Source organism: Taudactylus pleione, unplaced genomic scaffold, assembly GCF_031769625.1.
Source record: "Taudactylus pleione unplaced genomic scaffold, aTauple2 ptg002101l, whole genome shotgun sequence".
Classification (NCBI taxonomy): domain Eukaryota; kingdom Metazoa; phylum Chordata; class Amphibia; order Anura; family Myobatrachidae; genus Taudactylus; species Taudactylus pleione.
The window spans coordinates 140722-158715 of NW_028286495.1; the positions used below are offsets into that span (position 1 = coordinate 140722).

The 17994-nt window shown below is 46.4% G+C and overlaps 1 protein-coding gene across 1 annotated transcript in view; it reads left to right on the forward strand.

The window, feature by feature from the left end:
* The window catches only part of VPS8 (VPS8 subunit of CORVET complex), a gene marked incomplete at its 3' end in the record, with an annotated part of 119498 nt that extends 103458 nt beyond the window's left edge, over nt 1-16040 (forward strand). Inside the window, exons 37-44 of the mRNA XM_088465654.1 lie at nt 759-848; nt 1648-1699; nt 2684-2787; nt 4577-4658; nt 5932-6014; nt 9071-9151; nt 12658-12827; nt 15872-16040. Of these exons, the coding sequence (XP_088321780.1) occupies nt 759-848; nt 1648-1699; nt 2684-2787; nt 4577-4658; nt 5932-6014; nt 9071-9151; nt 12658-12827; nt 15872-16040 (831 nt within the window). The remainder of the gene's footprint in view (nt 1-758; nt 849-1647; nt 1700-2683; nt 2788-4576; nt 4659-5931; nt 6015-9070; nt 9152-12657; nt 12828-15871) is intronic.
* Between the last annotated feature and the right edge of the window lie 1954 nt (nt 16041-17994).

The following is a 17994-nucleotide window of genomic DNA, read 5'->3' on the forward strand; positions in this document are numbered from 1 at the left end:
TTCTTCTTTTCCTCCTCCTTTTCCTCCTCCTTTTCCTCCTCCTTCTCCTCCTCCTCCTCCTTTTCCTCCTTCTCCTCCTCCCCCTCCTTTTCCTCCCCCTCCTTTTCCTCCTCCTCCTCTTTCTCCTCCTCCTTTTGCTACTCCTTTTGCTCCTCCTCCTTTTCCTCCTCCTCCTTCTCCTCCTTCTCCTCCTCCTCCTCCTCCTTCTTCTCCTTTTCCTTCTCCTCTTCCTCCTCGTCCTCCTCCTTCTTCTCCTTTTCGTCCTAATTTTCCTCCTCTTCCTCCTCCTCCTTCTCCTCCTTCTCCTTCTCCTCCTCCTCCTCCTCCTTTTCCTCCTCCTCCTCCTCCTCCTCCTTTTCCTCCTCCTCCTCCTCCTCCTTTTCCTCCTCCTCCTCCTCCTTTTCCTCCTCCTCCTCCTTCTCCTCCTCTTCCTCCTCCTTTTCCTCCTCCTTTTCCTCCTTCTCCTCCTCCTTCTCCTCCTCCTTCTCCTCCTCCTCCTCCTTTTCCTCCTCCTTTTCCTCCTCCTCCTCCTCTTCCTCCTCCTCTTCCTCCTCCTCTTCCTCCTCATCCTCCTCCTCCTCTTCGTCCTCCTCGACGTCGTCCTCCTCCTCCCCCTCCCCCCCTCCCCCATCCCGTGCAATAAGTTATATCCTCTGACTTTGCAGATGACTATGAATGTTAGTGTTGTTATTAGTTGTTGGCTTCCCTGCTCTGCTGGAGCTTGTTATGTACAGAGCACAAACCTCCTGTCTTCGCAGATTGCACAGAAGCACAATCACCATGAAACCTTGGCCTATCTCCTGGAGAAGAAAGGGGATATCCAGGCAGCTTTCCAAGTCATGCTGACGGTAACGTAACTAGCTCTGCGCCCTGCGATGCGCCACTGCCACATATATAGACAGCCGTCATTTCCGTTTAGCTCTTAAAGGGCCTGAGCTGTGCGCAGCAGCGTCTGTTGGCTCCGCCCATCACTTTTCCGCAACATTTCTAAGGGAACAACTATAGTTATAGAGCTGCTAATATTCAAATGCACGGTTCTTGTTTTTCAGTACATTACTATTCTCATCGTCAAAACACAACTTGTATTGGAGTTATTAACCAGCTAGTAACATTGGGTCAGCTTTTTTGTATAATACCATTGGGTACTTTAAAGTCCCATTGTTTTGGATTAAAGTACATGAACTTTAATTACAAGATCCAGGTAACATGCAGTTTAGATCCTCTATCCGCTTCCAAAAGTATTGGCGCAGGGAGGGGGGTATACATTACCCCAGTTCCATTCCTCTTTAGGGGGGAGGGAGTGATGTAACCACACCCTCCTTCGATGCTCCCACCCTGCCCCCGTACTTATGTATACAATGAGAGGACATAGCCACGCCTCCTCTAGTGGCCACCCCCCCCCCCCAGAACTAGGGCCCACCCCAAATCTCAGTGTCTATTACCAAAAGAGGAAGAACTTCCCTTTTCTAAGGCTACCAGTTTATTAAAGGCCGTTACAAGCAGTACTTCAGATGTAATGTCTTCACATCAGCATATGTTGTAAGAAGCACATGTCTTTTTAGTATATTATAATACTTGTATTACTGTATGCATATTTCAGCATCATACATTGTGTTATTGTAGCTTGTGCTTAAACTGTACTTGTAGAGGCTGCAGGACAGACTCTCAGCACTGACGGCAGACACTGTTGATGCAGCAGGTAAGCGTCTACCATACTCACCATGCAGACGTTATTTATAAGGATCCAGGGTGCGGAAAACGTTTTCTGAGCGGCAGACGAGGGCGTCTGTTACTAGGAGATCACATTTAAAAAAGAAATACTTTTTTGCTGGAATGTGCGTCTTAATTGCAACACTGTGGAGCAAAACCACTTCATGAGACTGATTAGTTTGATATGCGACACTTGTATATCTGTGTGCGACTGACTCTGAATCTTTACGTAGCGCAAAAGAAAGCCGCGGCCGCTGTACCGTGGCACTTCGAATACAGATCCAGTCGCACACGCAGATATACATGTGTCGCATAGCAAATTAATCAGTACAGTCTCATACAGCGATTTTGTCACTTCACCGAGCAACTAAGATGGACATTTTGAGTAAAAGACGCTCGGCACCAGCCGAGTGGCGCAGGGAAGGACCGTTTGCTGCGACGAGGGCACATCTATATGGGTATTAGCTTTTCTGCATAATTATGCTGCTTGCGTAAATTAATTATCACAAATATGTAAAAGACCAAACAGTCAAGAAATATGGATTACAGTTGCAAATCGCTGTGGAATAGGATGGTGTTGTATAATTAAATATTAGTAATATGTAGTTATATTCTGTACTCTCAAAGGAGATCCTACAAGCTGGGTTTGGGATTTAAATGACGTTAGTAATATGAAGAGGATCTGAACTGGGTATATGGGAACAGACACTTGTTATAGTAATACTCATAGACCGTATTCAATTCCTGGAGCTGTTGAAACGCGCTCATCCATGAGAATTACGGTAAGGCGACATCGCACCTCTATCGGCGTTGTTGGTGGCCACAAACCGCCGGAGAAACAGGTAGATCGCCAGCATATGGCCGCCCCGTATTGTTACGTTGTCCAGTGACGGTCAGTACCAGTGGACACCCTGATAGTCTTGTTGTTTTTTCTTGTAGTTTTGTTACCATCTTTCTGTCTTTTCTATTCTAGTTACTAAAGAACCGACCAGCCTGAAAAATATCAGGGACACTTTATCGGAGACCATCTCGTTGTGCGAGAGAACCTCACACACACTCAACCTGCAGCAGAGAGAGGTACAGCGATTGTTGGGGTGTCCTTCCGAGCAGGGCGATACGTCTCACGGTTATTGTGACTATGGCCCTGATTCAGAGCCGGACACCCTGACCAGAGCGCTCGCTCTGAATCAGGCCCACCTTCATTAAAATGGAGCGTCCTCCTGGACGCTCGTATAGTTGTGGGTCACCACCCACAGCATATACGAGCGTCCAACAAGATGGTCGCGATGGTCTTGACCATCGCGACCATCGGACTTGCGAGTGAAACCCTGTGGTCGGGTTTCTGAACCTCATGCCCTGGAGTGATTTTGGCTCTATCAGAGCCAAAATCACTCCCACTGACATCACTAGTGATGTCAGTGGGGCCGGCTTCAGACGGTAGGCGTTCCCATAGGAACGCCTCCGTCTGGCAGGCACGCCCACCAAAGGGGGCGTGCTGTCAATCAACATCGACAGCACGCCCCCTTTGATGCGAGACTTCGAGCGAAGGAAAGTCCTTCGCTCGCCGGGTCTCGCGCATGCGCACGACGGAACTCCCTCCGTCGTGCGCATGCGCAGTGGGGAACATCGACCCACTTGCGAGCGTACTGCCACTCGCGAGTGGGTCTGAATGACCCCCTAAGTCCGTGCAGGGAGACTTTTCTGATTGATCCGGTCAGAAGCCCAAACACTATTTGTTTGTTTGTTTGTTTGTCTGTTTGTTGTGTGACATTGACGGAGATAAGTGTATGTAGACTCTACAATAAACTTTAATTTTTATTGGTATCTCCTAAATTATATTTTACCTGCCTGCTTATTTGTGGTTGGAAAATAAGCATATATTAAAGCGGGATGCAGTTAATAGACCGGCAGACGAAATGCCGCCGGTCTATATCCCGACACCAGAAGACCGGCAAGGGACAGAACATAGGCGCCGAAATACCGACGCCTAACTTCATCCCGACGCCGGAGTGCCGAAGGACACCAGACCGATCGAGGTGACGCCGGCCATCCCTAGCACTTAGGCGCAGGGGGGGGGAGGGTTTAGGCAACCTCGGGGGGGACTTAAGCTTAGGCATCCCCCGGGGGGAGGGTTAGGGTTAGGCTAAGGGAAGGGGGGTTAGGCGCCAATGGGGGGGAAGTTAGGTTTAGGGTGCAGGGGAGGGGGGGTTAGGTTTAGGCACCCCCCGGGGGAACTTAGGGTTAGGAACCACCCCGGGAGTTTAGGGATAGGCACCCCTAATGGATGGTTAGGTGGGGTAGAGGGGCGAGTTAGGTGATTTACCTGCCGTTGTCGGGATTTCATCCTGTTGGGCTGAAGCTGTCGGCATTTCAATCCCATTCTATTAAAGCAATTACCAGTGCCACAAATGGTGTCTTTGCAATTGTGTTGGCGTTACTCCTGGCATTGCATTATAGGTGGTGGGGCAACAATGGTACAATACCTAGTGCATCATCTCATCGTGCCCCCGTCCTCTTCACTGGAAAAGTGGTGGGAGGGTTTCCTATTCTCTCGGGAGCCTACCTAAAATTCCATACCCTGGCGTTGTGTAGGCGCTCCCCGTGGCGATCCGGTTGCTGTTTTAAGGCCGAACATGTTAGTTCTAAAAGCTATATTGTATTGTTTTATAGCAGGCGTGTGCCACTGGCAGCTTGTTATTCAGGAAGCCCTGACGTGACTCTCCTGTTCTGTATAGTATCTGGGCCTGCACTGTAGGGGGGTATATTGGTTGCTGTGGGCAACAGCTCCACTTCTATAAACCCGCGGTTTAGTAAATACTCCCCTTGGGGGACAGAGATGCAGACTGATGTTCTCTTTCTCACTCAGGCGCTGTGGTTCCCCCTGCTGGAAGCTATGATGTCCCCACAGAAGCTCTTAAGTTCCTCTCTCTCCCAGTTATACTCTGAGCGTAAGTTCTGGCACTGGCCACCTGTCGTTCTCACGCGTGTGTGTAACTTCTGTGTCATATAAAACATTGTGTACACAAAAAACAACAAAAGATAAAAATCCGGCCTATGATACGATGAGATTACACCTACCCCACTTCTAGATGGCAAACTGATCAGTCCAGAATGAAAATTATCAATATCCATTATCCTTTATTTATATGGCGCCACAAGTGTTCCGCAGCGCCTTACACAGTACATAGAACTAATAATTTGACAAGTGACTTACAGTACAATATAGGACAAGGACATGGATAATATACATTGCTACATTAGTGACATAACACCTAGATATGCAACAGAGCATAAACAACCAAGTGTTAGGTGTCCTGGTGGGGGGGTAAGAAGTAGATGAAAGTAAAGTAAAGAGAAGCACAAGAGGGTAGAGGGCCCTACACGTAAGAGCTTACAATCTAAAGGGGAGGGACAGACAAACAGATGTGACACAGATGGGGTAGACAGGGAGGAAGGAGCATGTTGCAGCAAGTTAGGATGGGAGCTGGAAAGCATTGATGAAGTAGTGGGGTCTTGAGAGCCCGATTAAAGACTTGTAGAGAGGTGGAGAGTCTGATAGGGAGAGGAAGAGAGGTCCAAAGGTCGGGAGCAGCACGGGCAAAATCTTGGAGGCGGGAGTGGGAAGAAGTGTCATATATATTGTGTGTCATAATTCCAGCATATACAGGACCAGTGATCACAGTAAGCCATTAGATGTGGCAGTAGGGCCATCTTGCCCGGGCTGAACGTATTTATTTTAGATGTGGGCATCATTCCAGAGCATTGGAGCAAGTCCGGGAGCCTGGAGGAGCAGCAGAAGAACCTAGCACTTCCCTGGACATATATGTACATATTGGGCTCTATAGCAGTGCATCTCTAACAGTGCATGTTTTCCAGATCTTCTAGTTGGTGCACAGGTTATTTATTACTGACTGATACATGTTAAAAGATCCACAGTTGGTGCTAATTATTTCATTTGTGATACTGAGAAGAACATGCAGCACTAGTAACAATCTATTATATTACTATTTCTATTGTGGTCATGCTGTGGGCTGGGGAGGGGGGTTTCCAGGCAGATGGAAACCCCCCCTGCGTTTGCCTATGACCCCCCCCTCCAATTTGCTGCACCTCTGAGGTCAGGGGTCCCATTGGTTGCCCTTTAAGCACATCATGTGGCCCATTACTGATCCATAGTATCCTGTAATGCCAGTATCGCATTGGTAATTGTGTTTGTCCCTCCAGCATTGAAGAGTCTGACAATGGAGGTGCTCAATAGCATGGCAGCATATATCTCCCTTCCGTCCATACTGCAGAGGATCCTACAGGTGAGAACCGCACTTCTGCCGCACGCACGCATAGGGGCTTCACTATCACAGGGCGGTATTGTTACATCTGTCTCACCGTGACCTCACCGTGTCATTGTCACTGCGGCACCGCTGCTATATACCCTCCTATGGAGTATATTATTTTTCTTTCATTTTTGGTATTCTCATAGATCTCATTCTAATAATAAAAAAAAAAAGAAATACCCTATACCACCACAGTACTAGCAGATTAAAATCTATATATTATTAAGAGCCAATGTAGGGATTATACTTCAGTTATACGTATTTTTTTCTAGCATTGACTTATAGCATTATAAAATGTTTTGTGTATTTAAATATATCTTCTTGTATATACCGGGTTGATTAGCGAAGGACCAATCGAGAAATGCGATCGCATAGGTCTATTGCTGGGGGATAATATAATATAAGAAGTGTATCTAATATTGCACAGCTAATGGCCTTTAATGGAATCACCATCCTGGTCAGGAAACCGTTTCACACATGACACACAGGCCCAAATGGAACAGCCTGCAAGTTACAGCCACCCGCATGGTTTCTACAATTTAGTCATTATATTTAAAGAGGCAGTCATTTAAAAGGCAAAACCAGCCTGCTTGTGCCCTTTAAATCATTGCCTCTTTAAATCTAGCAGCTAAATTGCTGAAACAGGTGCCTGGAAATCGCAGGTTATTACATTTGGGCCATAATGTCCACTTGTATTGTTCTCCGAAAGCTCTATTCCCCAATGCTGCATTCATGTACCAGAGGGGTTACAGACCGCGTTAGTCTTGCCCGCTGGCCGCTCGTCCTTGGCTCGTTCTCCTGCAGATGTTCCAGAAAGTCTCTTTGAAATCTGGGCCACCGTTTCATGCATATTTCATGCTGTACTCCTAAACATTACCCCCCTGTTACACAGCGCTTAGCAGCAGAGTATAGCAATATTGTTTATATTGTGTTTCAGTTGTATCTTTTCCCTCTAGTAGTGATTGCTACATATCAGCAGCCATGTTCTACTGACGCACCAGCAAATCCTGTCCTTTGTGGTAACTAATGTTCTGTGTCCTGATATAATCCTACATAGCGAATCGTCTTCTGTTACACTGTGACATCATCACTATGACTGCCTATGTGTATGTCCAAAGCAGGACTTTAGACGGCTTTAGCCGCTTTACGTGGCTAAACCCTGTCTGTTTGGGCACAACATACACGATATGCACGGCTGCCCAAACACAATTGAATATCGCACCCTGATCTCCCGTCACTTTAGACGGGAGATAGGGGGCGATAAAACAATTGAGTTCTAAAACGGACTGCAGTTAAGGTGCCGGCGGTTGGGATACCAGCTGTCGAATCCCGGTTCTGGAATCCCGATCCGCAGCCAGACTACCGGCGCCGGAATCCTGACATCACTTGAGATGCCGATGCCGAAATCCTGACAGCCAGGCATCCCAAGTGTAAGTATAGCAGGGCCGGGTAGGTTTAGGGCCACGGGGGGGGTTAAGTTTAGGCACTACCGGGATGTTAGGGTTAGGATGTGGGTAGGGGGGTTAGCTTTAGGCACCCCCGGTTGGTTTGGGGTTAGGCACTAACGTGGGAGGCTTTTAGGTTTAGACACTAAGGGGGGAGGGTTAGGTTTAGACACTAAGGGGGGAGGGTTAGGCTGCAGGGGGGGTTAGGTTTAGGCACCCCTGGTTGGTTTAGGTTTAGGCACTAACGGGGAGGTTTAGGCTTAGACACTAAGGGGGGAGGGTTAGGGTTAGGCTGCAGGGGGTGGTTTGGGGTGGGATGCAGGAAGGGAGGGTTAGGGGGTGAAGGGGGGAGGGTTAGGATACTTACCGAGCCCCTGTCGGGATTCTGAGCATTGAGATGCAGCTGCCGGTCTCCTGTCCGCTGCCATCCCAACTGCCGCTCTCCTGTCCGCTGCGATCCCAACTGCCGCTTTCCTTTCCGCTGCCATCCCAACTGCCGCTCTCCTGTATGTATTACTTTTACATCAGACTTTGATGTGAATATTCTGGTAAATAGGAGATGAAGCATTCAGTGCTTGGGAAGGACGGGCTGTGCTGTAGGTTTGTTTTTTGTTTGCTACCCTGCCAGGATAAATGTAGATATTAATTCATACAAATGTGCTTTATGTTTTTACTTCCATACTTTTATTTTGATCATTGGATTTCCTGTTTGTCTCTCAATTTTTTGCTTTCTCAGACTATTCTTGATTTCCCTGATATTTTTTTATATTCCTGTGGGAAATGTACATTTTATCGGAACAGTTTATGCCCATGGCGTGTGGGTGTGTGTGTGTTTTATTTTCCATGTTGTCTCCTTTTATGCCTTTGGAAATCACTCTTTGATGTGCACGATCCAGTGTGTGTTCTGACTGCTCTGATTTTGTACAGGAATAGTCTTAAATAACCAATTATGCAGCCTAAACCGCGGCACAGACCTACCGCTGCCCAGATCGCTCATTAGCCGCTCTTATCATTGGCTTTATTTTTCCCTTCATGTCAAACTGCTTTTTGCAGCTTTAGTTCTCATTTTAAGCTGCTAAAATCAGGTGGGGTGGTGCGTGTTCCTTTAGTACATCCACAAGTGGGGTTAGAGATGCAGTACAGGAGGGGCCATTATGGAACGTTTACTAATCAGCTCCTAACTATCATTTTTTTTAAACACAGCCTGCAAAATGTAAGTTAGAAGCTGATTGGTTGGTGATATATATCTCACAAATTTACCTCCCGTCAAGCTTTTATTCATATGCCCCCAAGTGTGAAAACTGTTTAAAGAGTAGGGTTTGTTCAGAGGTGGACGCAGGGAAGCCATTGGACGCATCTCCCCCAGTAAAATCGCCCACTCCTCTGAGAACCCCCAGTCCCCGGCCTCACTTATTTGGGGAAAACGGATATCATGACATATAGGTGGTTTATGGGTTAATAAATCAGAAAGTGTTAATGATTAGTGAAAGGGTTTTATCAGCATCATTTTGGTTTACCGACATCTTTACATAAAATCCGATGCAATACAAATGGATCCTCTCTCACTGGTCTCTTTTCTGATTATAGGACCCTGTGTATGGGAGAGGTAAATTAGGAGAAATACAAGGCTTGGTGCTGGGCATGCTGGATACCTTTAACTATGAACAGGTAATATCAGTATTATGGTCTTGTACTGTATCAATACAAATATAGTCACATGCTGCTGTGTATTTGTTCCCATAACATAAAGGGGATTTTTTGCAAAACAATAAACATTTTTGCTATTCATTGAACAAGATGTCCTGTTAGCAATTGGAGGTATGAATGCCATTTCATATGTTGGCGCAGTGCTGTCAAACTACACATCCCAACATGCACTGCCAGAGTTTTGCTATTAGGGCATGCTAAAACAGTGGCAGGGCATGCTGGGATATGTAGTCCCACAGCAGCTGGAGGGCCCGAGTTTGACACCACTGTAGTAGTGCGTCTGACACCACAGTCTTTTTATAACCAGTGTGACAGGAGCCTTGTATCACTATTGCTTACATGCCCAGCTGTCCCAATTTCTTCCCTCGCGGTCGGCATGTGAGACTATTTACCATGGGGGGGGGGCGGGGGGGTCTGGGGGGGGGCGGGATGGGATGGGGACTTAGAGACAGCTCTTCTACAATGTCATATATAGGAGAGGGGGTCACAATGATGATGTAAATAAAAAATAAAAAAATAAATACATTTAAAAAAAATACATATATATACTATGTATATGTATGTATATGTATGTATGTATATATATATATATATATATATATATATATATAATATTATAGACCACACAGCAGGTGGCACGCGGAGACTTGTAGAGAAGTGCAGAGTTTAATCACTCATCTATATATTTATTTGTTTTTCATGCTGCTGATCAAGAACTGCTGCTACACCCTAGTCTGACTTCACTAGGTTTATTTACATACAATTGTGGTAGATAAAGTACCAACCAATCAGCTCCTAACTGTCACCTTACAGGCTGTGTTTGAAAAATGACCGGAGCTGGTTAGTATAATTTCCAAGCTTTTATGAATAACCCCTTAGAGGGGAATTCAATTAGTCGCAGTATTTTACAGCCAACTGATTGATACCCCGGGATAATTCAGATAGACCAGAAAAATCAGGACTTATGGGGGGCTTGACCTAATTGTGGGAGGTGTGGTCACGCCCCCCATAGAATAAATAAAAAAAAAAAAAACGAGGAGAGGGGCTCTATGGGGGGACAGATCCAGGGGGAGGGGGGGGGGCCGCGATCAGTGTGATCGCACCCACCGCAGAGGAGAGGAGACTGCTGCTGCTCAGCAGCAGCAGCAGTCTCCCTCGTCCCACTTCAGCCCAGCCCACAGTAGCGTGTGCAGGGCTGCTGGCAGAGAGCCAGCACCATTGGCAGGTGAAACAAAACCCCAGATAAGTCTCCCAATCGTGAGAACGCATGGATCCTGGAACTTATCCTGGATCCTCTGTGTTTTCACCCAAAACAGTGGATCCTTACGGGTGTTAATTGAATTGCCCAGAAAAACAAAAATTGCTGTAAAGACCCGTTTTTACAGCACAAAAAATTATCGTGGCCAATTGAAACCGCTCAAGTTTGTTTGATCTATAGCAGCACAAGCACCTCATAGTGTACTTTTTCATTGTATTTTCTGTTAGGAAGCTCGCCACTTCTCTCTTACGCTGCTGTGTTATCTATAGAAGAAGCTTCCACACTGTCAGTGCAGAACATATTTGGTGTTCTATCCTTCCATTATTACCTGCCTGCTCATTGTCTCATGACGTTGGCTGCATCACATGCAACCCTGTCCTCTCTTACACCAGGAGGTATATTCATGAAGCAGCAGGACTGAACTCGATCATTTAAAGCAGCACTAATATAGCGCAGTGGAACACCCCCAAAAATGGGATCTGTCCCTCTGAAATCAGGACATTTGGGAGATGTGCTTGCACTGTCATATGAAAGGGATACCACCTTCCCCCCCCCCCCAGTACCATCTGCACCATCATCAGAAAGCTTTGAACATCTGCGTGATCTGATCTTTTATTGATTGTTATCGAATCTTACTTTACATTCCCTCTTGCGCTAAGATTTGTACACAGGCTACAGAACTTAGGACCTGATTCAGACCCGCTCGCTCCATGCGTATGCAAATTCAGCAAGGCAGGCGATTGCACGGCAAGGCATTAGCACGCCCACTATGTCTTGGCGTGCGATGGCATTGTGTATGCAGACGCCCGCCAGCCTGTCTTAAGACACCCACTTGCGCACGTCATCTCCAGGAAGTGTATGCAACCATCGGTAACGTCGAGTACCATCGGATGCGATCGCAGCACTTGTGGTTGACCATACCCTGCCGCAAGCACTGCGAGTGCGTCAGTGTGATATCCAGGCCGGGTGACGTGTACTATGACGCTGCCTCTTAATTATGCACGCCTCTGAAATGGCGTTGAGACGCTCAGGCACGCCTGCGTTCGCACCTCCACTGCCCGTTTCTATCGGCCAGCCCCTGTCACCAAACACAAACGGCCTCTCCTGTCACTCATTTTACAGGGCAGTCTATGCGCAGCGGTTCGCACATGCGCACTGTGATGCGTACACATGAGCACAATGCACACCTACGTGCAAACACATCTTAGCGAGCGTGTCTGAATCTGGTTCTTAGCGTATTATTTTCATATAAATCTTTTTTCTTTTTTTTCTTTTTTCACATTTCTTCAATTTCTACAGAAAGTGGCGCATTCATTTTACCTTACTGTGTGAAATATCTATTTAAAGAGAAGAGATGATGTAGGGCAGGGGTCTTCACTTTTTGCGCTACCAGCTGCTGTGGCACTAAACATCCCAGCATGTCCTGCCAAAGTTGTTTTAGTATGCCCTAATAGCAAAAAAGTTGTGGAGCATGCTGGGACGTGCAGTACCACAGCAGCTGGAGGGCCACCATATTGAATACTCCTGGGTGTATATTTACTAAAGGGTTGGTTTTTAGAAGTGACGACGTTGCCCATAGCAACCAGTCAGATTTTACTTCACATCTATCTAGCACCTTCTAGAACAGGGGTTCCCAACCACGGTCCTCAAGGCACACTAACAGTCCAGGTTTCAGGGATAGCCATACTAGAGCACAAATGACTTAATTAGTACCTCAGTTATTTTGATTTAACCATCTGTGCACAATCATGGATATCACTAATACCAGGAATGTTAGTGTGCCCTGAGGACCGAGGTTGGGAATCACTGCTCTAGAAGATAATCGCTAAAATCTGATTGGTTACTATGGGCAACATCTCCACTTCTAAAAACCCGGACATTCGGAAATATACTGCCTGGTTAGGGCAAGATGAAACAAAATGGTGTGAGATAGATGAGAAGAAAATAGATTTACACAAAGATGTTAAGATAACCACTTATTGACCATTGTTGTGGGATAAGAAATTGAACATTGATAAATTACAGTTATTACAGGGATAGAATCTCAGTGATATCACTGGCTCCTGATAGGCTGCCTTCTCATGAATATTGATTCAGCATTCAAAATGGCCGCTTCCACTGTGTATGAGTGACAGTTTCTGTTTATCCATAGAAATCGTAAGTTGTGGTCATATATTTCATAACCTCCTCTTCTGGCTTCCTCAAACAGACCCTACTGGAAACCACTACAAACCTGCTAAACCAGGATCTCCACTGGTCCCTGCGAAACCTCAAGGCATCCATTACCAAAGCTCTTGTCCCAAAGCAGGACTACTGCTGTGTGTGCATGCAGCAGTACAAGAGGAGGCAAGAGGCGTCTGACGAGATCATAGTTTTCAGGTACCTCCATTTTCCCACACTCATCCCCAAGCTGCCACAATGGGCCTAGCTCTGAGTCGCACCCTATGTTGATGTCAAACGCAGTTGAGCGATTTTTTTTTTTTTGCTACAGTGCATGCGTCCAGTGGCGATGTTGCGATTTAGACACAAGGTATCAGAAATGTATTGGGCGTTCCTGGGCGTTGACTGGGAGGTGATTAAGCAGACGCCCAGAGGTGTTCCGTCTAATGGGCGTGTTTATAGGAGTGTCGCGGGCACGTCGCTGTAGTGGTTGCGAACTCAGACTCATAATAGCTTGCATATGACGCCATACTCTGATGGAGAATCTGCACTGACTGTAGCATGGGGCTGGTGCAAGTTTCAGTGGTGCAACCAATCGCTCTAAAGTCGCACCAAGCGCTTTTACAGCATCTAAAGACACTGACCATCCGATCGTTGTGTCTAAAGTCGCACCAAGCGCTTTTACAGCATCTAAAGACACTGACCATCTGATCGTTGTGTCTAAAGTCGTACCAAGCGCTTTTACAGCATCTAAAGACACTGACCATCCGATCGTTGTGTCTAAAGTCACACCAAGCGCTTTTACAGCATATTAAGACACTGACCATCTGATCGTTGTGTCTAAAGTCACACCAAGCGCTTTTACAGCATATTAAGACACTGACCATCTGATCGTTGTGTCTAAAGTCGTACCAAGTGGTTTTACAGCATCTAAAGACACTGACCATGGGTGCCTCAGTCCTTGCACACTGAGAGGTCTAGTTACTAAGCAGTGTTAGGAGACAGAGTGAAAAGTGATAAGGTGCCAGCCAATCAGCTCCTAACTGTCATCTCACAGGCTGTATTTGAAAAATGACAGTTAGGAGCTGATTGGCCGGTACCTTATCACTTTTCACTCTGTCTCCTAACACTGCTTAGTAAATAGACCTCTGAGACGCACCAGGGGAAGGGTTAATGCTAACATTAGCATACAGAGAGAGAGAATATAACATGATTGTGTGAAATGTCTGTTGTGTATTGTGGCTGTATGTGAAGTTGGCAATTTCTTTAGCTTTTAGTGTCTAGCGACTCATCTTCATTGGAAAGAAGGGACTGGTAATAGTACATCAGCGAGAGCTAACGATGTACAGACAATGTCGCTGCTGTTACTGTCACTTGTCCTTATAACTTCTTACTAGTGACCCTACCTACTGTACCTCCAGCTACTAACTCAGACTGTGAGCTTGTTAGGGTCATTTCTCATCAGTGAGTGAGGGTCCGCAGGGCTCTGCACAGGTTCTACAGTGTCTCACTATATTCTTCCCCTTCTCTGCCCCCTCCTCTGCCCCACTCTTCATCCCCCCCCACTCCCACCCTGCCATCTCCGCTCTGTACCGCCCTCCACTTACAGCTCCACCATGCTACTCACTCACCCACCCCCCTCCATCCTGTCTGTCCAGCCTCCCTCACAATGGGACAGACCCTTAGCATGTTGGAGACAGATCTTAGCAAATCATTCTATAAATACATATCACGTCTCCTCTTTAATGACTGTATATTATTAATATGACATATTTGCCTATTTTATTCTTCTGCCTATGGGGGAACTTTCTACTAGTTTGTGGTGGGAGCGAATGAAACAATTGGGCCCTGCCCCCTGGCCTTGCGCTAGTGAAGCTATCATTATGTATGTGTTTCTTTCATAGAGAGTGAATTACTCTATGAGAGTGAAGGTTGGTCATGCACCCCAACCTTCTTAGTGGCATGGGCTCTGAGATACCGAAGGGTTCCCCATTTAGTGGGCAAGCATGTAATACAATTTGTCTCAAAAAACCTATTGACTGAGGCATAGATGAACGTACTCCCAGTTGCTTTGCATAAACTACCCAAATTTGTGTGCATGCCAACAACAAAGGTGCACCCCTATGTCTGTGTGCAGATGTAGCCGCAACTCTTGGAGCGTGTGAATATTGTGGGGGGGAGGAGGTGCGAGCAGCTGCATGGAGAATACTGTAAGCGGCTGTACAATAGTGGAAACTTAGGACCTCATTCAGAGTCGGTCGAAGCGGCCGCACGGTCGTACGCCACCGATGTTCGCTATACTGCGCATGCGAAAAGTTCGCAATGCGCGTGCGCAAACTAGCCGCTACGATCCGAAATGTCTCTCTCCTTGAACACAGCCAGGTCAGTAGTTTGAGTGACAGATGGAGGCGTTTGTGGGTGGTAACAGGGGAAGGTGCTTGAAAACGGGAGAGTGGAAATCCGAACGCAGGCGTGCCTAATTATGCGAACGGCGTTTTATGGGAGTGCATACGGATTATGGGAGTGCATAATTAACAAAGTAGTGTCATGGCACATGTGACATGGGAGGTTTTTACACTGACATGATCGTAGAGCTTAAGAGAGGGTATGGTCAACCTTAAGCTCTACGACCAGTGCCGATGGTTCCCGATGGTCTCGATTAATCCTTATATGCCCGGAGATGACGTGCAATGCGTACGAGAAGGGGGCGTATTTTTTTGTCTTCCTACCGCTTCCTCCCCTTGGTCGGCCAACTACCAATCCGAACTTAGGGACGCAACTTGCGAGGGAATCATTTGAATATCCGGCCCCTTTTACCGTACGACCGTGCGGCCGCTTCGACCGACTGAATGAGGTGCTCAGACCCGTATGGAAGCGCATGTACGCCTGTCTGTAGCCACATCACTTGCGGGTACATGAGGGCTGGTGTACCCACTGATGAGGATGATACCGATTGGCAGATCTAGCTGGCTGCTTCTGATTGGCTGACGGCCGATTCATCTCCAAAGCTGATAGCTGCTATCAGAAGGAATGTTAACAAACCTTTCTTCCTGCTTATGGTTGGTTGGAGTTGATTTTTTGTACGCAGTCTTGTACTACACAGTATCAGCCCTGTAACGTGCTGGTACGACCATCTCTCATAAACGCTAGTCGTTTACTTTACAAGTTTTGGACGCGCGTAATTCTTCAGCTTATTGTCCATATATGGGCCCGGCTGTGGGGGCAGGCTAATGAAGTAATGACAAACTGCTCTTGCCCCATAGCTGCGGACACCTCTACCACTCTGTCTGCCTGATGGGAAAGGACTGCAAGGTGGACGCGGGGGGACAAAGTAACTGGACTTGTTACCGCTGTAACTCCAGCAGTAAAGGGCGCACCGGCCTCCAGTCAGCGGCTGATGCCAAGAGAGGAAGGGCAGCATCCCTAGTGCAGGTGAGTGACGCCCTTCATTCTTACACAGCTCCTATGTTTAAAAAAAGAATAATAATGACATAGGGTGAGATGTACCAAGCTTTGGAGAGAGTTAAAGTAGAGAGGCCGCCCAGAGCAACCAATCAAATTCTGGCTGTCATTCATCTAGCACAGTCTATGAAATGACCGTTAGAAGCCGATTCGAGTAGCTACTCCACTTTATCTCTCTCCAAAGCTTGATACATCTCCCCCCATAGTGTGATGATATAATAATAATACTATATACTGTATATGGCAGCCATTTCAAGTTTGCGGTAATATTTGTATATAGGGTTTATCTACAGCTTGATGAGTATTCTTGGGAATAATGTTTTAGTGCTATTATAGCAATCTTTGCTGCCTCCGTGACTCGTCATGGGAATTTTTTTTTATTTTTTTAAAGATACTTTTTTTTTTTTATGCGGATTATTTTAGGGTGCACAATGCAACCCCCCCCCCCCACGATGTTTCTTCTACTAATAATTAATTTTCAAACCGAAAAAACTTCATTTCCCACTTAAATTTGTGCAGAAAGTAGAACATACCTTGAAAATGGAAATAAATAAAAATTAGCGGAAACTATTAAGATTTTTTTTTTTCCCATTCATTGACGTAATTTGCATTGTACTAAGCTGTTGGATTCCGCTAGTGAAGTTACACATTAACATGCACCAAAATCCATCACCATCAATACGAGTCAGGGAAACATGGCGTGCGGCCACGGGTTCCCAACGTTTCCGTATATATCCGCATTGGACCAATACAGCATAAACCTACAGAAACTATCTGATTACAGTTTATTTAATGCTGATAGTCCAATACTACATCCGCTGTCATTGTTCTTTCTGCATTGTTAAAGGCTTACATACAGCAGTATAAGTGATACGTAGCATGCAGATTGCACAGGAGATTTATATGGAGTGGAGAAGTCGCCGATACCAACCAATCAGCTTCTAACTGTCATTTTATTGGCTGTGCTAGAGTTCATTATAACTAGAAGCTGATTGGTTGCTATCGACGACTTCTTCACTTTATCTCTCTCGAAGGTTTGATACATTTCCCCCATAGTAACAATGTCAGGTTAAAACATTACATTTATGGGTCAGTTTTTTTTTTATAGTATTAAAGTGCCTTGAGTGAGAGTGTCTGCGACACTTTATAGATTAATGGGACAAGGACATGGAGGGGTGACGGATAAAGCAGGGCAGGGAGAAGGTGATACCGTATCGTTTCGGGTAGGTCCGATTGTGGTTGTTTTTCAGGCAAGGGCAAATAGCGGTGCGTATTTAAGCAGCGCGCTTCCATGTTGCTCACGTTTTGTAAATGGATCCTGAGGCGTTTTTTTGTACTGTATGCCAGATATTAGCTCTACTTCATTCCTGTGATCCTATACCGGGTGTTTCACTCGCTATTGGCCCCAAAGTCACCCTGGGGCATGTTTTTCATTGGTCAGAATCTAAACCGTTGTACAGGGCCTGATTCACACTATACCGATATTGTCGCAGTTGAGCGATTATCCTTAAACTGCACATGCCTCGAGGTACATTACTGTAGTCGCTCGCAGCGACTATTTACTATTAGAGTGATTGACAGGGAGCGTTTGGGGGAGGTAACGGGGAGTGCACGACCACAGCGTTACTCAGAAGACCGATAATTGGAGGCTCTGCGACTATTGCGTCGCCTTTGTACGCAGACGCCTGGACTGGCAAAGCCGCAGGTCGGGGTCTCGGCACATCTCCGGGTCTCTGCCACATTTGCATGTTTTTCGGTAAAGAACACAAACAAGCTAAAACAAATATGTTGACAACCAGCCGCCTGCTTTACCGCTGGCTTCTAGTATTATCGGATCGATGGATTTACCATAAAGTGTGATCAAGTCATCAGTCAGGGAAATTAGGCTGCGAGCTTTACCGATCCTCTGCTGGGAACTCATAGC